This window comes from Zosterops lateralis (assembly GCF_965231275.1).
Source record: "Zosterops lateralis genome assembly, chromosome: 3".
NCBI classification, from domain to species: Eukaryota; Metazoa; Chordata; class Aves; order Passeriformes; family Zosteropidae; genus Zosterops; species Zosterops lateralis.
In genome coordinates, this window is record NC_139764.1 from 33,522,220 (window position 1) to 33,550,013 (window position 27,794).

General features: G+C 37.0%; 1 protein-coding gene across 4 annotated transcripts in view; it reads left to right on the plus strand.

Annotated features, from left to right (window-relative positions):
- Nucleotides 1-25,333, plus strand: part of SPAST (spastin) — a 35,501-nt gene extending 10,168 nt beyond the window's left edge. For 2 of the 4 annotated variants that reach the window (XM_083857105.1, XM_083857106.1), the window contains exons 4-17: nt 1,109-1,204; nt 6,865-7,049; nt 8,034-8,167; nt 8,467-8,560; nt 11,830-11,904; nt 13,856-13,927; nt 14,431-14,506; nt 15,047-15,138; nt 16,870-16,949; nt 17,763-17,805; nt 18,416-18,495; nt 20,278-20,348; nt 22,175-22,215; nt 23,486-25,333. In XM_083857105.1, coding sequence (XP_083713231.1) covers nt 1,109-1,204; nt 6,865-7,049; nt 8,034-8,167; nt 8,467-8,560; nt 11,830-11,904; nt 13,856-13,927; nt 14,431-14,506; nt 15,047-15,138; nt 16,870-16,949; nt 17,763-17,805; nt 18,416-18,495; nt 20,278-20,348; nt 22,175-22,215; nt 23,486-23,608 — 1,262 coding nt within the window. In that variant the 3' untranslated portion in view covers nt 23,609-25,333. The remainder of the gene's footprint in view (nt 1-1,108; nt 1,205-6,864; nt 7,050-8,033; nt 8,168-8,466; nt 8,561-11,829; nt 11,905-13,855; nt 13,928-14,430; nt 14,507-15,046; nt 15,139-16,869; nt 16,950-17,762; nt 17,806-18,415; nt 18,496-20,277; nt 20,349-22,174; nt 22,216-23,485) is intronic. The other 2 variants (XM_083857107.1, XM_083857108.1) reach the window with 1 other exon arrangement.
- Nucleotides 25,334-27,794: the final 2,461 nt, after the last annotated feature.

Consider the following 27,794-nt stretch of genomic DNA (forward strand, 5'->3'; position numbering starts at 1 on the left):
GCTCTGAATGGCACTTTTTCCTCCAGGCAGGAGAAAGAAGTAATTTATGATCTTAATTGTGGACATTTTCAGTATAATTTGTCTGCTTTTGCAGTATATATTACCAGAGGACATTGCTTCTCTAGTTGGCATCTCTTTTCTTGCAGCTTCTTGGTAGTGTTATCAAGAGTGATCAGAAGTGAAAAAAAAAAGAGAGAGGGAACGAGGGAGTTTGACAGTGTATGCCTTGCATCTTTACAGATCGTGGGTGGTTTTTAAAACAAGAGGGATGTGTGTGAAATAAAGGTGGGAGAAGCAGTAAAGGGCCCCAAAAATATGGCCTAGAGGTTTTTAATTGCAGTGGGAAAAGAGGAATTGTAGCTGAGCTGCAGAGAGCAACTAGTCCTTAACTTTTCTTTTGTGTTTGCAGCCTTACACCTCTTTGACTTACGGGTTGGCTGGTTTTCATTACTTCTCATTGCTTAATTTCTTTCTCCTTAATCTTTAGCTTTATAAATATTGTATTCAGGTGTTTCTGAAGTTAATCTTCCTAAAGAACACAATTTGCATGATAATTTTATTGACTTAATTTCAAAGCAATTAAATATCTAAATAGAGATCTCAAAAGACATAGTTGTAATGTGTCTCTGGTGTTCTGCTTGAAGTTTGAAGGTTTCTATATAATGTTAACTGGCTGTTGCTACTTAAGTGGAACATTTATTATGCAGAGAAGTGAGGACTCCTTGCACCTGGTCAAAAGTAACACCTTGAGGAGGACTTTTAGAAATGTGTTATCAACATAAATATTTATTAAATTGAAGTGAACTAATCCTGAACATTGTTTTTGAGAAAGTAACTGTAATCACGAGACTGGAAAGGTCGTTGTAATTAACTCAGCCATAAAGGGTGAGTTTTAAAGCTGTTTTCAGTCATGCTCATACTAACAGAATTTTCTTACACATTTGCTAAATGTGTAGAATAGATAGAAATAATCCTTTTATCTTTAACTATAACAAAGCCGAACTTGACATTTCTGTGTTCAACATACATAAATTTTCTTGGTTCATTTTTGGTTTTTGTTTGTTTATTTTGTCCTTTTTCCTCCCTCCCCCTCTGTTCTACTATGTAGAGAAGCTGCAGGCAGTTTTGCAAATTTCCAAGCCGCAAATGGAGGTCTATAATGACAGTACTAACCTGGCATGCCGCAATGGACATCTCCAGTCAGGTGGGTTTGGTTTTACCAGCACCTATTGAGGGGATGTCTCTCACTTCCTGCTGTACTGCAAGGCAAAATAATGCAATGCTATATGCTGGCCCCACCAGCTTTAAAATAAAATGGTTTATATTTCTGTTTTTAAAGGCTTTGTATAAAATACATTCCATCCTTTCCATGGCTTTGACAAAGTGTTTTATTTTGTAGTATTCAGTTTTCTCTTACAATGATTGTTCTGGAATTCAAATCTATTTACTAAGGCAACATTTTAGAAAATATTTCTTATGTAATATTCTTCAAGGAATTACATTAAACCTGTTTTAGAAAGTGTCAGTGTTGGATATATAGGTTATGTGTTTTTATAATATAGAGCCTACATTAATTAGCTCTTTATGATACAGTGAATATGCATTAAGCAACTTTAAATTTCAGGGGTTTTTTACATTAGGAGAGTGATATGCAATTGAAATGAGGGGAGGAATGACAGCAGCTCTCGCATTTTTGTCAAAGAACATTGTTTAATGCTTGTCCAGAAGACTGAACTGAACTTACTAAAATAGCAGAAATAATTTTTTTGTCCATAAACAAGGTGTAAACTTGTGAAAGTCTGAGGATTACGCAAAGTACTGAGTGTTTGCAGCTGTGGGATCCCTGATACAGTCCCATGAAAGTCAGGCTATTAACAGGAATCTGGATTTCCTAAATGGCTGGTGCCTATGCTCCTGTGCTTGCTTTTTCTGTCTTTTTGGGGTGTGGGATAAGGGAGTGTTTTTGTAAGAACATACCAGTAATACACTTTTTTCTTAAAAGCAGTGTAAAAAGGTGGTTATGCTTCAATCTGTTAATTATCTTCTGTTGTTCTTCCTTTATATGTATAAAACAGAATTTTCATGTGGCCAGCCCTAATAATTTAAAAACATGAAGTAGATGACAGAATTTCTTAGAAAACTACAAAATCAGTTTGCAGGCTATTTCAGATAAGAGGAGTGTTGTCTCTGCCTTGAGAAGTTAGAGATATTTCAGAGGTATTGAGCCACAGTGCTCTGGCATAAGCTTGGTTTTCTGTCTGTGCAAAGTATTACCTGCCCTGTTGTCTAATCAGATTTGGTTTCTTAGAGGTTCAGGATTTTGTGACATATGAAACATGGTCATTTTTAGTTTTAACATAAAACAAGTGTCTTTTTGCCCATCATTTGGTCTAAAATTACCTTGCTTTCTTTTATTTGCTTTTAAAGGCCGAAGTCTTTACAGATGTTTTTGCTGCATAAATTTGTGTAAGATTATATTCTCGCAGCTATGTTGCACATTTTTTATATTTCCAAAGTGTTACTGATTTGAGATTATCTCAGGATACTATTTATGTCAGCCTTCCTGACCAATTTACTTGATTCTAACACAAATGACTTCCCTGTCTTCAGCATTTGTGGTTTTCAAACTTACATTAGTAGCTAGAGATTTTTCTTGAAGTTTATCTTCCAGATCTATACTGAAGGTTTTTTAGACCTCACAGTGGTAGTATCACCTGCCCTTCAGTTGCAGAGGGCTGTGCAGTAACTTGTCTAAAGAGTGGTATCAAGGAGCCTTGACCCAAACCTTTACCTGGAAATCATATTAATTTAATATTCATCATTCTTCTCATAGCAGTCTTAAACTAGATGTCAAACAATTTACCTATATTTTTTTCCCCTCAAATGTGCTTGTCTTCCTTTGTGGATCATTGTTTTCTTTTTTTAAACAAGCTAGGGAAGGGGATTATGCCAATCTTTCCAAAGGCAGAGTTTGAGTTTTATGAACTCATTTACTAGTCATACAATACTTAGAGTGTTACAGTAATGCCAGTGTATACCATTTTACATGTAAATCTGATCATGATAGATGCTCAGAGAAAGCATTACATTGCTATGACCTCAACATGAATACTGTGCAGCTAGCTAGTATTTTATCTCAGTTTTCACATGGAAGGAGTTGCTGGCTTGTCTTTAATAGCAAACATATATTGGTAATGTTTGTCATGGTGCAGAAGCTGTATTTTTAATACTGAAGTTTTCAAAGGAGTTCCCCGAGTATATGAACAAGTAGCGAAGAAATTATTTTTAACTGCATAATTTGACAAAAGCAGATCTTTGACTGATGTGGCTCTGTCTGTTCAGAAACTACATATATAAAGTTATGGGTAATTCTAGACTGGTGGATTTTTATTCCAACGTGATGTCCACAGACTGTGTACAATAACTTTAGTCTCTTTATATTACTTGTCAGTAGGCATATGTAGGGAATTTCTGAGGAATATTCCCTGATGATTTTTAAGATTTTGCAACTAAAGCCTAGAAATTGTTCTGCAGTGCTGGAATTGCTGCTGTTAATTTGAATTTAAACTTTCTTTTGTATGCTTAAGAAGTTAGAGACCAGTAGAAGCTTGTTTATTGACATGTGCTTTCATCTGGTTTAAATGCAGAAAAGAAAATACAATGGGTTTGCTTTTTAGAAATATAAAGAATGTTATTATATTAAATAAATGAGCTACAGTAGCATAATTTTAAGATTGTTTTTGCATTTCCAGGTGTTTAATATAATCAAGCTTCTCTAAGATTTGTTCAAACGTGTTTGTACTTTATCTTTAAAACTGGTGTAATAAGTATCTATATAATATTATATAAACTTTTGACATTTCTCTCTGTAAGGGAGTCTGAAATTGGGCACCTGTGTCTGCAGTTTATCACAATTTAACCAGTAGAAAACCCCAGACAAAATTCTGCTACTTACTTGTTTGTAATTTGCGTTGTGTGTGTATTTGGATGGCAGATTAAAATTGCAGGGATGCTTTCAGGGCCAGACAGCTATTATGTCTGTGTAACCCAGTGGCATTAGCCTGGAGCTATAAAGTAAATTATTCTGTCCAGAATTAGAGAGTAAAATCAAACTGATTAAGCATCTATTGCTATCCTGTAAGTATTATATATGAAGTAGACAGTTGAGCTGTCCAGTGTTTCAAATACACTTGAAAAAATTCCATGGTGTCATGTTTTAGGTACTTCCTTATTGTTTCAAACAGAGCAGTGAAACACTTGGCAAAAGGCTGCTGGAGAGACTATGAAGGTGTTAAAGTCACTTGCTATGTATTTCCAGTCTTTCATTAGATAACAAATAAAAATGGGTAAGAAATGTGTTTTGGGGGGTTTTGCATTTGTTATGGCAAAACATGTATCTTGCATAATGGAACAGTAGGAGCTGTCTGACTTGTGGTGTTCACTTAAACACCTCATGCTTTAGAAATAGATAAACTTTAGATAAAATGTAATTCTGAACTATTTGATAACATTTTTATTTGTCACTTCAATGAAAATTTGTATATAAAATGAAGCTTCCCTCTGGAATTGACATTCAACAACAACTACGTTCAGGAGCTGTTCTTTAGTGCTTCTTTATGTGCTACCCATCAGGACTGAGAACAAAACATGTAAATCTACCAGTCCTGAGTCCTGGATGTGCAATTAGAGTAAATCATAATTTGTATTAAACCTTGTCTCTTCTCCCTTCTTTCCTCCCTTCTGTTTCTGGCTTCCTGAAATACCCCTTACCTGTGCAGTTTTATGACCCTCAAAATTGAAGTTATCTATGTATCATTCTCAGTGTGCGGGAGTAGTTCTGGGAGAGTGAGATAATTTGGCATTGAGTTAGGGTGAAGGACATGGAGAAAAACTGATTTAGGTTTTTGAAGCCTTCCTATGTTGACTTCAAGCCAGCTGTGCAAATGAGGTTGAGGCAGACTGGAAAAAACCCAACCAAACTGAGTGCCACCTTTTGATTAAATTGGACCAAAGTGCTGAGTAGCTAGATGTGTTAATAGAGTCATATACTGCTTTCTGAACTTGAAAGTTACTAAGTATGCCTAATTTTAAAGAGGTTTTGACTTGGAAATTCCTATGCAGGAATGGCTAAGTAAATGTATCCAGGTCTGGAGCTGTGTTTGGCTTAGTCAGTCAGTAGCCAGTTTTGGTGGTGTTTTGTGTGGTTTTTTTTTTTTTTTTTTTTTTTTTTTTTTTTTTTTAAACAAAAAACATACTACAGGTAAATATACTTAATTATATTCTTCAAGTTGCCTTGTTTCTTGTCTATTGATATGTCTGCATTGTTTATTGTGACCCCTGCAGAGTTTCTGTTGCTCTAAAAAGGGGTAGATTTGTGGCTGAAGAAGGCCTTTAGAAACTTTTTCACTGAATTCTTAAGGATACCTGCATGCTGTGTAGAGATTTGGTCCTGGTAGTATGTTAAAAGAGGCTGAGAACATAGTAGTAATTAATTGATCCTTCCATAATACTGTTTGACTGAAGTATTCTTTGAGTTTTTTAAGGACAACATTTAAAATTACAAGGCTTTTTACTTAAAGTATTTTTCACTGAACTGCAATGTTCTAAATTAAAAATTCTTTGTAGAGTCACTAATTTCCTTAAAAATCAGAGTTCTCTGGTCTATTTCTTAAGACTAGCAGGTCAAATGGAGTTGCAAGTTTCTACAATCCTAGTGCAGACACTTGTAGTTGAAATCTGTTTTGACCTTCCTTACCTCTGATGCCCTATTTCTCTTACCTAATCAAAAGACTCTTTAATCCTTTTAAAAGGATATAAAATAAGACAGTATTTATAGTTTACATCTCAGACAACAGTGCTGCACTAGACAGTTTCCAGTAGTGTATTCCCACCACAAAAAATACCCTAATTTAAGCTATGCTCTAATCCTTAACCATCCTGACCAAGCTGCCTGCTTGCTGTATCACCTTCTTACCTCATCATTTGTGGTTTGATGTTTTTTACTTTGCCGTTTCTGTGCCAAGGAATTTTATTTTATTGTGTATCCCATACAGAGAACATAGACATCAAGTGCTATTTTGTTTACTCTGGACCAAAATGGCTTTTTGTAGTTTGATGACCTGTGGCCAGTATTTCAAGTTTATATGTCACCTAATTTGAGGCTTTCCTGCATCATCATGGAGGTGAATAAGTAGTGTGAGTGGAATGTCTGGTGATGTTTAAATATATTTTAAGACTTAATTTTTAATGTAGGAAGGTAAGCTGCTTCAGAGTTGTCCATTCAGAATTTACTTACACCCCGAGATTCCTAAAGTGAAAGCAAGTTGAAAGAGAAAACACCTGACAGTCACTTGCTAGTATAAGTACTACTATAATTTTTCCAGATTAAAATGCTTTGGTGAAGCTTCTGTGTGGAAGGTGCCTAGATAATAATGTTAGCTGATATCCAATTTACTAGCCTGCTAACATCACTTGAAGAATCAATACTCTGAATCTAAAGGCTTGAAATTTGGGGGTTGTTGTAATGGTTATTTTTAAGAGTTCTTGGGGAAAGAAGACAGCAGAACACACGCCAGAAGACTTTGCGTTGAAGAAATAGATGGTGTTCTTCCCTTGGTAACAGAACTAAGTTCTATCTGTCTTTTCTAAGATGGCTAACTAGGGTTCATTTTGAGCACTCCTAAAAATTAGAATTTTAACTGTCGGTGAAAGTAGCCATCAAATCTCCTTAAAGCCACTAAACCTCTTTAGAAATGTGCATTGCTTTTCTATAATGTGGTATTCAACACTTCTATCTTCTAGTTGCAGTTCATGGTACAAGTAGGACTGCTGCAAATGTTCTCATGACACTGGTTTTCTTTATAGAAAGTGGAGCAGTTCCAAAAAAGAAGGATCCCTTAACACACACGAGTAATTCCCTTCCTCGTTCAAAGACTGCTGCAAAAACTGGATCCACAGGCCTTTCAGGTCACCACAGAACGCCCAGCTACAGTGGGGTATCATCATCTGTGTCTAGACCAGCACCTAATCCTACACCTTCAGCTCACAAGGTATAGTGAGGACAAATATGAAAGTATACGCTTGAAAAATGAACTGTAAATTCCAGAAGAGGCTTTGGATTTAATGCCTTAATTGCAGTGTTGTAGCAACAGAAAGTTTTTTGAAAAAACCGAAACTTCAAATTTTTTAGCCGGGCCACTTGAGATATGCTGCAGAATGGATTTTAGAAATTGGAGGGCATCAGGTGGATGCATGGGCAAAAGGATTTGAAGTATGATCACAGTAATAAATTGTTTTTAAAATTGCATGGGAAGCTGAGCAGAAGTTACCTAGAAGAAAAATAAACATTACTTCTAGTATGTAAAAGATGGAGAGAAAAGCATCTTACTCCAGAACTTCAAGATTTTTCCCCCTTCATGTTCTTTTCTTCCAAAGCATGCATACTACACAGGTTCTTTTGCAACCACATTGAAAAGCAAATTATGATTAGGCTGGGGCTGAAACACAGAAATAAGTCCTATAGAAAGAATACAGAAAAATACAGTGGTTTTGTTGACCCATCTTTTTCCTTTCCATCATTATTACCAAGTAGAGTAAAGAGCAGAATGGACTCAACATAACTGTTCTGTTAAAACGTTATTGCTACTATAATATACTATGACAACTTTTAAGTGGCCTGTTACTAAGTATGACAGCAGTAGGAATTCTTGCTTATAGTTATAGAGAACCTGAGATGGTTTGCGATGCTTGTTTTCAGAGTATGCTGGGGGAAAATACTGTAGTTAAGTAAACAAATTATCAAACAAAAAAACCTTAAACCAAAGACCCTTCACCACTGGAGCCTAAGATATTCTACCTGTGGTTGACTAATATGATAGTATGATTTATAGCAAAATACAGAATTAGAATATTGAGTATGTGTTAACATGCTGTTTTACTGGAGCAAATGAAATGTAGATCTTATTTTGTTTAACACTACACTTTCAAAGTATTAATCTGGGGGTTTTGATTTTCTTTTCTTCGCTCATCTCCAGGCTGCTCCTAAAAATAGCAGAACAAATAAGCCTTCTACTCCTACCACTGCTCCTCGAAAAAAGAAAGACACAAAGATATTTAGAAATGTGGACAGCAATCTTGCTAATCTTATCCTAAATGAAGTTGTTGATAGGTAAGTATGAGGAAAAGTAGGCTTTTCAATCCAGTAAATCAGTTTTGCATTCAGTGCAATCTTAGTCCACTTGGAATGAAATTAATACTTCTACTTCATTGGGTTTCTTTGAGGATTTTTTGGATGGGATTTTTTAATTGTTACTTTGGGAAAAGGATGGTTTAAAATACTTAACAATATAAGTTGTAGATTTTCTCAAAAAGATTCTGTATAAATAGTCAAATGCATTAAATTAGTCAGCTGCAGCTGAAAAAGAGTATCTCATTGTTAGACTAATTAGTATTCCGTTTCTTTGTTAGTGGGCCAGCTGTCAAATTTGATGATATCGCAGGGCAGGAACTGGCTAAACAAGCCTTGCAAGAAATTGTTATCCTTCCTTCTCTTAGGCCTGAGGTAAGCAACTGGGTATTGTTATCTATCTGTGACAGGATGAAAGAAATGTACTCTGCTTCACACACATGATGATGCTTGAAATTACGATTCTTGAATCCTGTTCTTACTGATTATGATTGCTACGAGTAGCTGTGGGGTCCTAGCTGTCTTGAAAAAGAATATAGGATTTATGTGTTAAAATACTGCCATGAAATTCCTTGTCTTCTGAGAAAGACTAGAGCAAGAAAAAAAAAAAAAAGAAACCCCCAAAAAGCCCAAGTCCAAATCAAATCAGCAAGCCACTATCCCCTAAAAAAACCGAACAAAAAACCACAACACTCCCACAACCCCAAACAAACACAATTTCTCACCATTTGTCAGGCTGACTGTTCCAGATAGCTATAGCTGTGTGTCCAACCCTCTATGGCCATGTAAAGCACAAAACCCACAGCTGGAAGGGTGAAATGGGAGAGATTTGTATAGGTAAATTAGGTCTATCTGATTAAATAACATTATTGTTATTGTGGTCTCTCTGTGAGGGTGTTGGTTAAACACTGAATAGTTTATTCAGTGGAGTGGGTGGAGAGGATGCAAAGAAGTGTAGTGAACAAACAAATAACACTGAGATATATAACATTTGAGGGCAGATTTTCTCTTTATTTTGCTGTATGGAAGTTGATCATTTAGGCTTTTATTTATCATGGTATGGTACCTCAAGTACTGTGACTGCCTAGATTCCAGCCTAGTCTGCATACTGCTGGAATTTTCTGAGCTACTTCTAAGAAAAAATTAAATTGGTCATTTTCTAAAGCTGAACTTACTAAAAGTTGCAGTACTTTTGAGGAAATTGTGTGCAATGATTTCCTGCAGTGCTCTCATGAGACCCCACCTGGAGTGCTCTGTTCACTTCTGGGGTCCCCAGCACAGGAAAGTCAAGGAGCTGTTGGAACAAGTCCGGAGGAGAGAGAGCTAGATGATCAGAGGGCTGGAGCACCTCTCCTGGAAGGAAAGGCTGAGAATTGGGGTTGTTAAGCTTGGAGAAGAGAGGGCTTCAGGCTGACTTTAATACATTATTTCAGTACCTGAAGAAGACATAAAGGAAAACTGGTGAGGAACTGTTTACAAGGGCAGGTAGTGACAGAACAAGGGAAAATGGCTTAGTACTGGGAGTAGGTTTAGATTTGGATATTAGGAAGAAATTACTCACTGTGAGGATGATGAGACACTAGAACAGGCTGCCCAGAGAAGTTGTGGGTGTCCCATCCTGGAGCTGTCAAAAGCCAGATTGGAAGGGGCTTTGAGCAGTGTGGTCTAGTGGAAAATGTCCCTGCCCATGACAGGGAGTTTGGAAGTAGATTATCTTCAAAGTTCCCTTCCAACCCAGGCCCACTTTATGATTCTATGATTATTAAAGAAAATTTGCTGTTTATACTTTTTGTTTGCTTGTGGATCTCATTTGTTATATGGACAGGTGACTGGAGTTGCTCTGTTGTTTTCCCCTTAATGCAGCTACTGTTTTTGAAGCAGCATAGGGAAGAAACCCTAAACCTGGCAAAACATCACAGAAATACAAGCTGTAAGGAGAACAAAGCTTTGGCAACAAATGTTGTGCTCAGATGTTGTTATACAGAAGGAAGATGTCATTATAGCATTTCTGTTACTACAGTGCAATAGTATGTCAAGTGTGTTGTTCTGTGACACCAATACTGTGAGCTGAGTGGGAAGGACTTGGAGATGGGAGGCTTGGAGTAGTTTTTCCAGTGATGTGGTATCTTCAATAAGGTTGTCTCATATTACTGTAGCTAGCAATGGTGTAGGTTGAGATGTAATAAGGACAGAGAATCCCATGAATTTTTAAACTTCTCCTTGGAAGTAGAGAGGGTTGGTTTTATTCCTTGTAAGTGAACATAGTTGATGTGGCAACTGTAGCGGGATGCCTAGTAAATTAACACTAGTTCAGTCTTAATCTTAACGAGTTTTGAACTCAAATTCACATTTGACAAGCCAGTGGTATTTTGGTAGGAGAGCAAAAGTTGAGGTACATAAGTAGGAAACATTGGCTGCAGCCATTTCAGTGGTAAGATGCTGATGAGATGTTAGCAATTAGTTCAGACCATGTTCAGTATAATTAGCCTGTTACACAAAGCTTTTCAAGTTTTTGTTATCTCAGTAATAAGTGTCAGGGCAGCTGAACTGTAGGTGATGATTAAGGTGAGGAAGAATTATAGATTTGATTTGATCTGGGCTGTGTGAAAATGGTGGAACTCCCCAAGAATCATTTCAAACAAAAGAAGTCAGACAAAGAATGAACATGGTGGTAGGCAGCATGGGAAGCAGAAACACTGGAGTGTTCACTCAGTGAATAGCTGGGTAACTACTTGTAGGGATCAGAGTCAAGCACATACAAAATGCTGTGGATGATGAAATAATAGAGAAAATACGTGTTGGTCAGTCATGACAGAAATACAACACTGGTAATGGAGCTATTTGTTGTCATGGATATTGTGGAAAGAAATGCCTGCCCACAGTGCTGTTTACACATGGGATGTATGTGAGATAACCTCCTATTGCTTTTGCTTGCTAATTGGAATTGTTGGAAGCTGGAAGGGAGGGGTGAGTGTGAGACCAAAAGAGAAACTCTGAAACTTTTGAGAGAAGGGGTAAAGACAAAGCGCTAGAGAAAACAGGCAAGAGTAATAACTAAAAGTTACGTATTCTGAGAATTTGTAGGCTTGCTTGCTATGATGCTACATATGGTGGGGGCAATGTTATAGAGTAAGAAAAAAGAAACTAGTGCAAAGTGAGAGAGAGATGCTTATCAGTAGCATAGAGTAGGTGGTCAAGTAATATTTTAAATAATTTTGTTGAAAGCTTGTCTTAAGTTTCATTTAATAAGGAAAGATCAAGGAGTTCTTCCATATGGAGGTAGTAAGAACGTTAGCTCTCCTACCATACACCTGGATTACTCCTTTTTTTAACTGGAATTGATGCTTTAAACTTGATAGGCTACTCTGTCTTGTGGAAAGTGTTTTAAGCTGCTTTCACAGTGCATCCAGGCACAGAACAATTACAACATAATTTAGCTGCTGTGTGGGAAACAATAGTGGTGTGCATTAGGTCAAGTTAGTAACAGAGTGTAGTTCTCTCAAAGCCTGTACTGTTGTGGCACTCACTGCTGCTGTTACTACCAGTGCTAGCCAATGTCCTCAGTCTTAAACCATTCTCTTACAAAGGTAAAGCAATATTTTATTCAAGTCTTTGATGACAACTTATGATGATGTCCTTTTCAGTTATTTACAGGTCTGAGAGCTCCTGCACGTGGTTTATTGCTGTTTGGCCCACCAGGAAATGGGAAGACAATGTTGGTAAGAAGATTACTTCATGCATGAGTTGGTGGGTTTAAGATGTAACCACGAGGAGTGGCTTCCATTTTGGGCCTTGAACTGATAAACTGTACATTCTCACAAAATATGTATTGTGGTGTCATTGTATATGTAAAAATGCAAAATTGTTCTTGACCCTGGGCTTTATGGAAGGAATTGCTAAACTGTTCTCTCTTTAATTATTTTCATTATGACAAGTAATATTTTAAAACTTAAACCAGCAGGTCCAGGTTTCATTTTCAGAGAGAGCAAAAGGAAGTGGGTGAATTATTTTATACAGCAGTGATTTATCAGAAATTATCTGCTCTCCACTGAAACATACTAGAAGTACATTTTGGAAATGGGGAGGGAGCATAGTAGCAAAAAAAGGGATTGTCTCACTTGCACACTGCAAAGAGTGCAAGGTCTGTGGAACTGTCTAGGCACAGCTTTTTTTCTCAGCTTGTTGGAGTCCAGGGCATCCCTCTGGGTGCCCTGGAAAGTCACAGACCTCGGTAGAGAGGCCTGGGACCCAAGAAAGAGGATCTGGGGTCTGTGCAGGGGGGTTTGCCTGGCACAGAGCACAGGAAGACACAGTCTTCGATTTTGGTCCGTGTGAAAAACATCCAACAGAGAGAAGAATTGCAAGTCACAAAGGTGTGACAGAGAGTAGTGTATTATCACTGTGCAGAAGATTTTGTAGTTTGGATTTTTAGAATGTAGATGCAAAGGGACAAGATGGTGGTTTTAGGGTGGTGCCCTGGGCTCTTCTTCTTCTCCCTTGGCATCCATCTTCTGCAGTGATGTGGGCACAAAGTAGTTTCAGTGGATTGGATCAAAGTAGAAATGACCCTGTTAGTACAGGTGATAGACATTGGCACAGAATTGTAAACAATGGGTACGTAGTTATCTGTATAAGAGGTAGCGACCTCCCATCACAGGGGGAGTCACCTCGTGTCCAGGCTGCTGTGAACATCTTGGCTGGACACGGAGAATTGTAAGATAAGAACTAATAAACAACGCGAGAAACCAGAAAACCAAGACCTTGAGACTCCTCATCATTCTCGCACTGAACACCGAGCTCAGCACAGACACAGAGACACAGAGTCAGACAGCAGACCCTAAATCCTTCAGAGGTCAAGAGGGAAAATCCCTTCGTGCCTACACGAACCACCAGCCAGCCAGCTTGGAATCCCAGAAGAAAAAAAAAAACAAACAATTAAACCCGAGAAGGCTGATGTGCTGGCTCCAGGGAGGTGGAGCTCCTGGCTGTGCATCAGCCCCGGGAGTGTGGAGTGTCCTGATCATGTGGTGTGCCTGCAGCTGCACACTCTGCTGACACTGGAGCTGCAGCAGCGCTCAAGTGCAGGACTGGGAATGTAGAGCAGCTCGTGTAGGCTCATCTGTTATGTTTGACATACTGGAATATAATTGCTAATCACTAAAATTAGACTCTATAACCAGGGAGTTGTAATTTCTTGAACGTGGTGAAACTGTTAAAGAGGGTATGAGCATTCCAACTGATTATTTTCCCTAGCTTTCCTCTGAAAACAGCTTTTCATAGATAAAGGAGGGAAAAAAACCATAATTTTTTGTGATTGATCCAACTGATGCCTTAAATTACCCCCCTAAAATAGTTAAAACTGGCTTAGATGTTTATTCAGGATAAATTGAAAGGAAATGGAGACTTTTATTCTTCTGAAAGCAAGTTGTAGTTGGCTATGGAGCTAATGGGATTAGAGATGTCTATGGGAGTCTGGAAATTTCTCTTTTGGTTTGACTGTATAGCCATTCTCATTTGTAAGTGGCCTGGACAGGAGTTTTCTGTACCATTTTTACGAGGTTCTCCCTTTCAAAACTGTCCATCAGGACATGAGTGGTCACTACAGATGCAGAGAACTATCTTCAATATGATAGTTTTTAAAAGTATTTTTGTTTTTCCCCTCTTTCCTAGGCCAAAGCAGTCGCTGCAGAATCAAATGCTACTTTCTTTAACATCAGCGCAGCGAGCCTGACTTCAAAATATGTAAGTAGTGGCTGTAAATTACATTGATTTGAAAACACCCAAGCTTTAATTGAGGCTTAAGAAAGCCAGAGACTTCTGATGAGTCCTCGGTGAACTGTTAGCTTGTCATTAACATAGTTTTTAAAGTGACTTGTTAGGTAAAAAAATTTTCTTCTGTTCTTGTGATAAATCAATGTCTACACTGGCAGTAATGCAGATGAGTGATTGTGGGTGTTTCTGTCTTTAAAAAGTGCATTAGTTGGGTCCCAGCTCTCTTTCACTCTGGTAATTTAAGAACCAAAATCTCCTGACAGTAAACTCAGTTGTGATTGTAAGAGAAGTTGCAGTGTTTCTTTTAAGATGTAAAGAATACCATTGTATGTACTGAAGCAGTGATAATCTGAATGTGTATAAATGGATTGGGTGTGGTTGGTTACCAGCAAGATTTTCTGTAGATCCTTCTGTTAACTGTCTTGTAGTAAAAATTTTTAACTCCCTATGAAACCAGTTTATTGTTATTTTAGGTGGGTGAAGGGGAGAAACTGGTGCGTGCTCTATTTGCAGTAGCCAGAGAACTTCAACCTTCTATAATTTTTATTGGTAAGACCTTAAATGTTAACTTTTATTTACTCTCTTAAATAATCTTGCTTACCAAAGATTAGTAAGTAATTACCTATTGGAATAGTTGGGTAAACTTTTGGGTAATTCTGCAGCTCAGGAAACTGTCTCAGATACGACCTGCTGACCAATCAGTAGTTCATATAAAGCATGTTAGATTATTGTTAAGTTATTTAGTTGGTGGTAATAGTGGGAAGAAATGCTCTCAGAAAGAAAAATATTGTACTGCCTTCACAGAATAAGTCTATTAGACTTCAAACATGAAAATGTGTTTTGCTTGTCCTGAGTAGCAGTTTATCATCAGAAAGATTTTTTTTTTTTTCCTCTCATCTGTGCTTGGCATTACCTATTCAAAGGCCAACAAATGACACAAGTTTTTAAACTTTCCTGAGATCTGTCTGTCTCCTAAAGAATAAAGATCTGATCTTTCTTAATGGAACCCTATATTAGCAAAGGAACTTAGGCAAATACAAAGACTTTGATGTTGTATGCTTAATTAAGATGTCTTTCTTTGTTTTTTAGATGAAGTTGATAGCCTTTTGTGTGAAAGACGAGAAGGTGAACATGATGCTAGCAGGCGTCTAAAAACAGAATTTTTAATAGAATTTGATGGTGTAAGTATTTAGTCTGGGTATTGTTTGATTTAGCTAAAATTGGCTAATGTAGTGGGTACCAGTACAACCTATAGGTGAATTACAAAGGGTAATAGGCTTATATCGGCTATAGGCTTAGCTCAGCCTCCCTCCCACCTCACCATAATTGGCAAACAGCTTTTTTTGGTAGTTCTTGATTTTCTACCTCCTTACTGTGGTATTTTGGAAGACGAAGTCTGGACTAAAAGGTAGCAATCTGGAGATGAGCTGTAGTAATGTGTTGGAAGATTATGGACAGAGAAGAAGCTATAACAGATGGCACTAGTAAAGGAGCTGTGAGGACAACTGTTCTTACAGGGCAAGAGGGACATTTGAGGGTCATGGAGAGCTGAATCCATGTTTGCAATTGCATGGCTTGATGAATCACTTCTCTTTATTCTGGCAAAGCAAAACAAGATTAAATGGCTTTTCAGTAGGTTTTGGTTTTGAAGGAATATGTGTCACAAGCATGCACTGTGAAGGGTGAGACTTGAGGGATGAGGATTTCAAACAGACTAGTTCAGATTATATATATATTTATATATACACGTATATATATAGGTATCTCATGTATACACAGCTCTGACACATCAGAAAGATTAATTTCTGTGTAAGTACAACTTTTATTGAACTATAACTTTTTTCTTGGCATTATAAGCTAGAGAAGACAGAATCCAGTAAGAAGTATTTAATGTTGTTCCAGGAGGAGGAACTGGATTTCATTGTGGATACAAACACCAATGAGTATCAGAATATTTTTCTGTCATAGTACTGTTCTTGTATTGAATAATTTTAGTTTGTGTTCCATTAGTGCAATGGAATATTGGTGCAGTGGTGAAGCAATAGTAATGAGGTACAGGAGGAGCAGATAACAACATGGAGAGAAGCAAGGTTGGGAAAAACTCCAAAATGGATGAATCAGGACAAATAATGCAATGTGACAGTGATATGCAGAAATTATTACACACACGTGCAGAGTTTTCCCTTAAAATGAAAAGGGAAAAATAAATATAATGCAAAGTTTCTTGATGTAGTATTTATAGTGTAACTGTGTCATACAGTACTTCTGGGAAAACTTTTGAACATGGTACGGTAGCAGTGAACCTAAACCTATGAAGAATTGAACACTAAGTGAATAATAATGTCTCTGATAGCCCAACGCTTTCTCTGAAGTTTGGAAGCTCCAAGTCTCCATATTCTTGGGTATAAAATGAGTGAGCTGGGAAGGAAATTGCAGTGTCTTTCTGCTATTGTGATTATTTTATAGTCTGTCTTGGCTACTGGATTTGTGCAAGGCCTGTGTTCTGATTTTGTGGTTCTTGCTATATGTCAGTTTAAAGTTTTGATTCTCACCCTATAGGCTTCAAAACAATGTTTGGTGTTAAAACAGAACAGCAGAAAGTCGCTGGCTTTTTCAACATAATTTTCTCCTGGTGACAAAACTTATGAGTGCCTTTTATAGTTTTGTAGTCTCAGTTTTTTCCAGAAAGACATTTTTGGGTTTTATTTTCCTACCTTTTCCTGGTTTGACTTTACATTTATCTGAGGAATATTTTAAACCTACCTTAATGGGGAAAAAAACCCAAAACATCTGTATATTAAGATCTCATCAGTGTACTGAATACATAGCAAGTCTCTAACTGATTTTGTTGTATTTCTGCTTGATGTAGACTGTGTAAACTGAAAGCTGTCTTACCTTCCTCCATCACATAGGTGCAGTCTTCTGGAGAGGACAGAATACTTGTGATGGGAGCAACAAACAGGCCTCAGGAGCTTGATGATGCTGTTCTCAGGTATCAAAATGTCTCTTTTTCTGAATATACAGTAAGATGATATTCATTGTGAAGAGCAGGTTTTGCCTAGTATCTTGGTGAGGTTTTGTAATCAGTAAAAGCTGTTCAGCAAGGCTAAATTATTTAACCTCTCAAAGAGGGGTTTTACTCTTTTCTTTTGAGATGCATCTGCACAATCCTGATTGTCTTCGAATTGTCTGAAACAGTAGTACCTGTTGAGATCAAGTCAGTGTTTTTTAAATTTCTTGAATATAATATTTTGCTTTTTTGTTATTTAGATTTTAATGGCAGAATAAAGGAGAAAATTTGATCTGTATTCCAGATTGACAAGAAATCCAGTATTTCGTCTCTGTGAATATTGTCTTCTGATGTCCCATGGAATTACAGATCTCGCTGTAGATCTGCCTTAGGACTTTTTTGTTAAAAATACTCATACATTATTCTCTTTTCATTCTTGATTGAGGAAAATAGATATGTCAGCACTGTCTGAAGAAATTATTCCAATGACTTTTTTGTGTAAAAATTAAGAGATGCTTCATTTCATTGCTGGTAGTCAGTGCTGTTTCTGCCTTTAGAGTGTTTCCCCTCTGAGAGGAGTCTTATAACTTCAGATAAGAATAATGTGGCACCAGTGGCTTGTACATATTTTTTGTTTGATTGTTGGTGATTTTTTCAAAATCTCCAATTCTGCTTCCTAGAATTTGATGATGGAATTGAAATTTTGTCACTTAACCAAACCAAATGTTAGATTTGTATGTGCTATATAGTTACAGAATGGTGTGAACAATGTATACATGTTTGGGTTTTTTTCAGACGATTCACCAAACGGGTATATGTGTCTTTACCAAACGAGGAAGTAAGTATTGTTTTCCACTCATTTTTTTTAAGACACTTACAGGCAATTCTTAACTTACCCTTGTGGATGGTTACAATTCTGTGAACTAACTTCTGGCTCACCTTGATCATAAACCCTGTGCAGTAATTCTGGGGACTATTTTACGTTTTTGCCTTTTTTTTTTAATTCACTTATACTAGTAGCAAATGTGGTGGTAGCTACTCAGTATTTCTTGACTAGTGAGGAGTTGCTTACAGACTGGCAGATGTGTGCAGGTCTGAAGTAGGGCTTAGAGGAGCATGTTTGTTTGGCTGAAAGAGTGTTTTATTGCAAGAGATAAAAGTAATTTTCCTAATGTTTTTCAGTTCAACAGGAGATCAGGCCTTTGATGAAGATTCTAATGACTTATTCTTGTTACTAGTAGATAGGCTCTTGATCTTGTTTTTTCCCAGTCCTTATCTCTCCTGAAGAGATGATATTGTACAGTCTAATTGCACAAGCACTATAGGCAAGTTTAAACTGGTGAAGCACAAAAGCAAACCTGACAAAAGCATGGTTCTGTTCTTGCAGCACAATTTCAAGTGTTCTGTAAAGACAAGTTTTACATCTGATAATTTTATCTTCTTTTCAGACAAGATTGATTTTGCTAAAAAATCTTCTAAGCAAGCAAGGAAGTCCATTAACCCAAAAAGAGTTGGCTCAACTAGCTAGGTAAGTATTTTGTAACCATACTAAATAAATATTTTCCTCTACTGCATTTGTTTAGACTGTTTACTTCATTCAGAATGTAACTGATGTAAATCATCCGACAGCGACAACATGAATTGCATGCATTTGTGGAACATGGTTCCCTCTCAGGCTGTATGAAAATGTTTTTATATATACAAATGTAGGATACACCCAGTCAGGTTTCTGTTGCTGAGACATGCTCATCAGCTTTCCTTTGAGGAAGAGGGAGGAGGATGCTTCTTTCCACCCATCCCTCAAGGAGTCCAGCTCTCCTCCCTGATGCAAAAAGATAGCACCAGTTTTGCAGTTGGCATTCATTTCAAATAAAAGGCAAGTTCTCTTTGCTGGTGCCTCGCTAGGCTTATTGAATATATTACCAACATAGCAGAGCAAGCACTGGATAATTTGAGTTTCTTTTGACTTTCAAATTTGATGGGGAAAATGTGGGTTAATTTTTCCCTCCTGCTATGAAATAGTTGTTTTATGTTTTTTATCATTTAGATTGACACAGTACTGCTGTTAGTCACCTAAATCTCATAATGGGTGTGAAGGAGATTAGACTAAAAAGCAGGTAGGGCAGGAAGGAGTGAAAGCAGAGCATGAAATAGCACAGATAGGCAGGTGGATGTACTTTAATCTGTTTCTCTTTGTGGTGGTACACTAGAGGTTTGTACAGTCTTGGATATAGCATTTGTCAGCCTCCTAGCAATGTTGCAGAAGTTGATGTGTAATCCAACTGAATGTATTCCCTCTGTACTTGAAGGTTATTAGCTCAGGCCACACTTAGGCTGCAGTAATAGTTAACTGGAGGAAAAACACATTCAGTGTACTGTATTCTACCTGCAAATATAAGAACCAAATTACAAATGCAATTTAAGTACACCTTTTTAGAGGGATTTGGAGAAAATACGAAAGTTGAGCATCCTGTCTGCATCTTTTTCCATCTTTCTTTGTTTTGAAAGAGTATTTAACCTCTGTTATGATTTTGTGTTCCTTTGCTCCTCTGCAACTTTTTCTATAAACTATAACAGCCTTCATGATCTCCAGAAGACTAAGCTCTTGTTGCTGCAGCTAGCCACTGCTCTATAAGGGTGGTGGGTTTGTTTTTAAACTTTCCTTTAGGTAACCTGTACTACTAATTTTCACTTGTGTTGGCATTTTGTATCGGTGGCTTCCTGGTTCAGTGAAGGCCTTTATTTCTCCCCTGTATTTCATTGGTTAACTTGGATATTGAGTCTGATTCTGGAACAGCTCCCACAGTTTATAAGACAAACAAACCCTAGTGGGTAGCAGAATTTACCTTCCTTTTGGTTCACTTTGTATCATATTAAACATGTGGTGTTGGTTTCTCTCATTTTACTGATTGGATTGAAAGAGTACAGGACAGTTGAGGTTTTGGTTTTATGGTAATTGACAGATGTTGATAAACTACTGGTACAGAACTCTCCTAACAGAAATAATGAATGTGCTTGGGATCAGTTTACATCTACAAATCCTAGTTGCTACCTTTTTGTGTTTCTAGGATGTTACTCAAGACTTGAATATCTGTATTTTAAATTTAATCTGTGAAAGATCACTTGCAGTGCAATATAGATCACTTATAGTGAATGCACTTCTGATTTATTAAACTTGCAAAATAAAATCAAAGTAATACTTCTACTGATTAAGTAACATTTTGATTATCTGCAATTAAGTTGATGTGGTTTGAAGAAGTTTTTTTGTTTTTTTCCTTCCTCCTTGACCCCACTTTTTCCTTCGACAAAGAATGACAGATGGATACTCTGGAAGTGACCTAACTGCATTAGCGAAGGATGCAGCACTGGGCCCCATTCGAGGTAAGCTGCAGAGATTTTTATTGAGACATTAGAGAGATATTTTCTTACATTCTTATAATTCTCAAACCTCTGAAATTTTTTAACATTGGATTTTAGTATGCTCCTCATAATAGCATCTTTATAAGATTTGGTTACGCAAAAACCTTCAGCATCACACCATGTGAAGCAGAAAATTTTTGTGTCATGGGAGAAAAGCAGTGTGAAATGCTTCTGACTGATTTGTAGGGGTTTTAACTAGTGTTTTTCTGAGGCTGGTGTCAGTTCTGTTGTAGCTAAGTTATTACTGGAATAGCAATTGCTGATTGCATTACTTGTTTTTATAAATGGGTCAAATCTCTTTCAAGTCTAAGGGAAGGGAAAACTGAAACAAGCAATTTTATGGAGTTTTTCTAGATACAGTTTGAATGGCATAGCTTTTTATATTTTTAACTCTTAATGTTGAACTGTGATCCAGATGACAACTGAGAATGAACTAGAGTTTTACTTATATTTGTTCTTTCTCTGACATATACAACTAGGAAAAACCCACAGTTTTAATGTGAATACTTTTTTTCTAACACCTCCTCTCTTTGTTCTGTTTAACTAGCTAGTTATGTGTCCAGTAGCTGTATCTGAGGGAACTGATCTTGTTTAGTGGAGATCAGTAGTGGGGTTTTTGTGTAGAAAAGATTGTGAAGATTTGTTAGTTTTCTGTTTGTAGGCATATTGTCCTACTTGACAGAAAGGTACTAAAGGTAGGCAGAGCAGAAGTGGTCTCTAATACCAGCCTACAACGTGTAAATAAAAATTGTTGCAGCTCTTTTAAATTATTTATGGGAAGGAGAGGTCTATTCATGTTTTGTGGCTGTGTTTGTGTTATTAATTTTTAAATCCTGTAGCATGCATTTTTGCCGGTGCACCATCTCTTTTAAAAGCAGCTGTTGGAATGTAATGTTTTTTACCCACTTTCTTTCAGCTGCTGAATTTGTAAAGCACATCTTTCGTAGTCCTGCATAATAACTGGAAAACAGAACTGCATTAAATGGCTCTCATAAGAGACATCATGTCTCCTAAGAATTTGAATATATTTATTTAGAGTGGTGGAATTAATAATGTATGCATTTAGGTATGCAGACTTTACTTTGCTGACAACTCACTTCACACACAAGTCCATTTCAAGAAAAGACCATGTAACATTGTGCAACACATTTCTTTCACTTGCTCCTGTATTACATATAAAACTATATATTTTGGAAAATGTTTTGTGATATCATCTTTGCCAGTCCTGCCTAGATTCTTTTTCTTGTACCCTCACAGCAAAATGTTACATGTTGATACCATGAGAGCATTGGAAGTAAAAAAAAAAAAATAAAAAAAATTGGTGAATGATACAAGAATGTTTAGATCCCATGAGTGTAGCATAGGGTAAGAAGCACTTTGTGCCCTGCCTGATTTTATTTCACTGTTCTTGGCTGACTGTACCTTTCGTTTCCTGAAATTCAGTAGGGAGGTTGTGGATACCATGAATAATATGGGGGAAGGTAGCTCTGTTGCCTTGTGTGCTGTTTTCCATACTTTAGCAAGATGGGATAATTCTGCTACCACTTTGTACTGCATCTGCAGTAACTGAGTGTGGGAGCAGCCTGGTTGAGGAGCTGATAGTTGAGGAAGAAGGAGGCAAAACCACCATGTACCTTCCTATATAGGAGATTGTGTTGAGGCAGAAAGGTATAATTTTTAGCTGCAGGGGTTCTTTTCCAGAATTGAAGTGCTTTTAACCTGTTTTAGTTGTCAGAAGTGATGAAAGTTTTCTAGTAAAACTCACCCATCTGTCTTTATTTTTACAGAATTAAAACCAGAACAGGTGAAGAACATGTCTGCCAGTGAGGTAAGCTGTTCTAGCCAGCTGTATTTTCCCCTTTGAATAGAAGGTTTTCACACTAGAAACTCTTAAGGTCCTTTTTTATGTGTAGTATCCTACAAAATAGAATAATTTGGGAGGTATTATCCTTTTCAATCACTTCTTCATTAAAGAAAATTCTTTAGAATAGAGATCGAGAAGATCTGTTCTCAGATCTTCAGATGTCTGAGGTTCATGGATACTTTGTTGGGTTTCAGGGTTCAGAGCACTTCTTTTTCTGTTAGTATGTCTTTTGTTCTTTATTTCAGCTGACTGTCCTGTCTTTTCCTTCACACTGAGCTGCAGTATTTGTTACCTAGCTGATGATGTCAGAGGCCTGGCTTTTATTTTCTCACAGTCTTTCTTCCCAAGAACATTCCCAGAAGTATTTTGTGGAATTACTTCTACCCCCTCCACCCCATCTTTACATAAAGCAGGTTAACTTAGGGAGAACCTAAAACAGATCTGTGCATGTACATGTATAATACTTGCATTCATTACATGCATACATTACATTATAAAGAAAAAGATTAAGCTCCTGACCACAAACTGCAGCTGTAAACATAAAAAAAAAAAAAAAAAGAGAAAAGCGATTGGTCCTGTGTATGGAAGTTTCAGTTCAAGTGTGTGTGCAAACTGTGGTTACAGAGGAAAATGAAGCAAAACTTAATTTTTAAGTTGCTTTTTGTGTTTAGCCTAAGGTTGTGGCTAAAGCTATAAGCTGGAAGGATTTATTGCAGGAGGATAACAGGTTCTGTGATAATTGGTTTTGATGTCCTCATATGCACCAGCTCACACCACCTACTGAAACAGGAAGTAATGTAACAGTCTCATGAGCAATTAAGTATCAAGACAGATCTTGCTAGTGTTAGCAAGTGTTATTTGATTAAAAGTGGTAAATACTGATAGTCTTAAATTACAAGACTTCCATCAGCTCATAAATAATAGTACACCCTGGGTTGGAAGGGACCATGAAAGATCATGTGGTCCATCCTTTTGTGGGAAAGGGAACTTAGATGAGATTATTTAGCACCCTGCCCAGTCACATCTTCAAAACCTCCAGCAATGGAGACTCTACCACATTCTTGAGGGGTTGTTGCAGTGAATGACTCCTCTCACTGTAAAAAAAATTTGTTCTTACATCAAGATGCAGAACTCATAGAATGTGTTGTGTTAAAAGTGAATATTGAAGTACTACTTGAATAAACCAAAGTACATAAACCAGTTGTAACCCTGATGTATTTCCTTTTCTGTTTAGATGAGAAACATCAAACTGTCAGACTTCACAGAATCTTTGAAGAAGATAAAGCGCAGTTTGAGCCCGCAGACCCTGGAAGCTTACATTCGCTGGAACAAGGACTTTGGGGACACCACAGTGTGAGACACTACTTGAAGTGAACACACTGCTGCCTGGGGAGCAGCCAGAGTTTACAGGACTTTACAGATATTTAAGTATCTGCATTAAAACTTGAGATAAAGAGAAAATTACACAATGTGATGTGTTCATCCAAGCCTCCTTGCCATTTAGTGAGGATTGACACACTGTAAGTAAGAGCACAACAGGACTTGAGATAAGATTCCTAGCAATCTGATTCTGGTTTGAACATTAATATATGTATATTGTTTCTGCTACAAGGCTCTGATGATATTGATCATTGGAAGACCTTTCCTTATGTTGTGTGTGTGTTTTTTTTGTTTTTAATTTTGCCATGACATTGATGAACAATGAACTTGGAACAATGATGTTCAATTGGAGGTTTGTAAAATTCAGTTCATTTTTTTGACTTTTTTATCCTTAATGTGCCAAATAAAACAATTTCCCTGTGCAGAGTGGAAGAACAGCATTGGGGAATTACGATAATTAAAATGTTTAAAGTAGCTGGTCTGTTATTATTTGTCTTTTTGTTTTGTTGTAATATGACTGAATTGTTCACAGGACAGGTTTAAAGAAGACCTTTGATAGCAGAACAGCAAAAAGCCCCAGCTTAAAAAACCAAACTGCCTTTTAAAAGAAAAACCACTAAATAAAAGAATAGACTGAGATACTCATTTACTGGCAGTATTTTCTCCTATTGCATTTTGTAACGCTTTCATTGGTAGAATGTTAGCTTATGCTTGCAGTGTAAAAACTTGAAGCCCAGCTGATGTTTGAGAGAGTAAGTGATGCTAATTGTTGAGTTTCAGAAATGATGTGTTTCTACTCTGTATCTTAGTCTGTTTATGATAATTGAAAGTAAAATTTCCATTGTGATAATTTTTTAATCTCCACATGTAAGCATTAAAATATGAGGCTACATGTTTAATACATGGCACACATTAATGTTTTTATAGCTTTCATATGTTTTGGTTTATATATTAAAGTATGAAACACTCAACTGATCTGCTTTTTTAAAAAGAAACTGCATCTTTGTACAAATACTTGTTTTTATTATATAATTGATGAGCTATTAAAAAACACCAAAATCTTAAATGATAGCCTTTAAATACCATAATAAAGGAAAGCATTTTTGCCTTTACTTCTAAAGGCCCAACATCTTGTTTACAAATTCTACACAGATTAAACACAGAGGTTTGCAAGGCAGAAGACTAGTTCCTTGTTAAAGCAGGTTTGTGGGTTGTTGGGTTTTTTTCCATTGGTTTGGGGTCTTTTTCACACCTCTCCCAACTTAGTGATACTGCAAAAATGCATATTGTTTACTGTTGTTTTAATGAAAATGAATTGTAAATGTTGTTTGCATTTGGTCTTAACAGAAACTTTGGTTTTAATTTAACTTATTTTTTTGAGCTACTTACCTGAAAGTTGACTATAAATAATATATTATATGTATATATGAAAACAAACCAACCTTAGCTGATAGATGCAGTTGTAGGTATAGTAATACTCTGAGAGGACTGTGCTCACTGTGTGGTATTGAGTACTAAATAGCAGAAACTCTGTCAGACCTTTGAGATGCACATATGCAATATGTTTGGGATTCTTTTTTTTTTTTTTTTTTTTCAACCAGAGATGCTTTTAACTGATTTTAGGATTAAAAGCAATCAAATAAGAGAAGATTGTGTTCCACTCCTATGCCTTTTGAAATAGTCTAACCAAACCACTTCTAGCCTTCTAAGGATAGGACTCTCTCTCTCAAATGTACATCTTATGTAAATGAAATGTGACTTCACTTCCCCGATTCACTTTTCTGGAGAAATGCTAAAAGATTTCAGATTCTTAAATCTCATGTCTTGCTTTGCCTTAGCTCTGCCTTCAGTAGACCATCTCTGTTGTTAGAGATTCCTGGCTGACTTGATCCATATTTATAATATTCTTCATAGTGCTAAGCATGAATATTGCTGCTGTGTTAGCATCTGCCAAATAGCTGCAGCTAAGAAAGGGCCTTGGTTTTATTGATAGAGCTTTGGTAAACATTCCTTGAGATCCTTTGCAAATGAGAACTTTGAAGATAACACTTCTGGTTTTGAGTGTCCCTAAATGATTGCTATAAAACTCTTGGTTTTGTCCACTTAATTTTGAGGAATATACTGGTTATTTATTTCAAATGCATACTCACTGGTATGGGATAGGTACCTGAAATGTTGAGATAGAAGTTCTCCTCTCCTAAAGTAGCACCAGTATGTAGCGCAAGGAGTCAGAATCACCAGCTGCTACATAAAAAGAAAAGGGACCAGCCCTTTCACCAGTCTGTACAGTCAGTTCAGGCCAAGAGAATCTGTGTGACTGGTACAGGTGCTTTTTGGTCTTCTATTATGCCTGATTGTTTTCTGCTTAGTGGATGAACTACAGAACTACTGTAAATTAGTGCTGGGCACACAGTAAAAATAAGAAAATTTTGTTCTGCAACATCAGTTTGCCCCTCAGCTGCTGGATTCTTAGCCCATGGCCAGGTGCTGTTTGGTTCATCAATCTCCTTTAAATGTCTTGTCTTGGGGTATTTTCTGAATAGTGTCTTTTAGGAAGAATTCTGTTCCGCTTAAGGCGTTATCTTGCATCTTACTCCTCTTTTTACATGTACTAAGTTCCAGCTCATTGATTCCATCTCTGTGTTGGATTAACTGTGTATAAGAGCAGATTTGGGGAAAAACAACCACAACAACAGAAAAACAAGACCAAACCTTCCCCCCACTCCCCCCCAAAAATCCCCCCTGAACAACCTCAAATTACCTGAATTTCCTAAGTCTATAGTGCTTACACAGAACTTTACAACTATATTTTCCATAAAATCAGATTATCTTCTAATACAATGTCTTGAATCAGGATAAACAGGACAGCAACTTGGGTGCTTTTAACCTTTGTGAAGACTGCCCTTCCATTAGCTCTCTGAACCGTTTTTTTTTTTGCGTTCTTTTATTTTCTTTCCCTCCCCTCCCTCCCCTTTTTCTGTGAATCTGCCCACTGCTAGTGAATGAGCAACTTGACCCACTTTTTTGACATGATTACTAAGCAGCTTGTCTGGCTCTCTGCAAGTGTGTTTTACTGACTTTCAAGTGTAGCAGTTAGTGGAGGAAGAAAATAAAACCAACCCAAACCCCTTGTGTTTTTCTAACAACCGTCTTTGTACATCATTTTGCTTTTATTAAGCAGGTTCCTGCTCTTTATTAAGCAGGAGCCACATTTTTTTTTTTCTTTCAACATACTGGAAGAGTAGTATGTAGATTGCTTTCTTCTTTAAAAGAGAATTTATTACATGTTATGATGCTCCCTTTCCTAATGTTGACTTTTCTATGGACTACAGCAAATGTGCAGGTTCTCAGAGAATGCTGAGACAAAACCAACACAGAATATTTAAAATAAGCCTTAAAATAGGATATTTATGCACAAATAAGTTTCTCTGTCCTGTTAGTTCCTTAGTCTTTACAGTGTTTAGTGTATCATAAATAGGCATTGTGCCCCTGAGATGTTTTACTGACTCAAAGCCAGTCGCTAATACAGTTCTGTTGAATATGGCCCTGCAACTTCATGTAAGTAACAAATAACACTTTAAAATGAGTAAGAATGGGATCTCTAACCTGAGAAGGCATGTTGTCACTGCACTAACTAGAGGCTATTGCTGGTTTTACTGTTCCATTCTCTCAAACGTTTTTAAAATGACAGTTTTTATATATATAACTCAATTAACCTTACCTTCTGGCGTAGAATAAATAGTATTTTTTCTATTCTAAACAAGTGGGGTTTAGCACTGCTTGGCACTGCTGTCAGGTCCCTCTTGTGGAATTTAAGTACTTTGTACTGGGAATACTGAAGTCAGATATGCTGGCAAATAGAACTGAGACATCTGCAACAGGAAAGCAGCATTCTCCTTAGGGTTTCCTTAATCACCTGTGGTGAGACTTTGTGCCCTAGATTTTCTCAGTGCTTTCCTACCCAAGACATGGATGATGCATAGTTGTTCCTAGGATGTGCTTCTCTAGCTTCTCCAGTGCTTCAGTGATGCTTCTGCATGTGGCAGCTTTGGGAGGTGGCCAGTGCTGCTGTACCTGACCAGATTTTCATTCATTTTTCTGTGGTGGCCTCAAGCTTTTGCAATGCTCTAAGTTCTTGGGGTTTCTACCAGATATCAAAAATG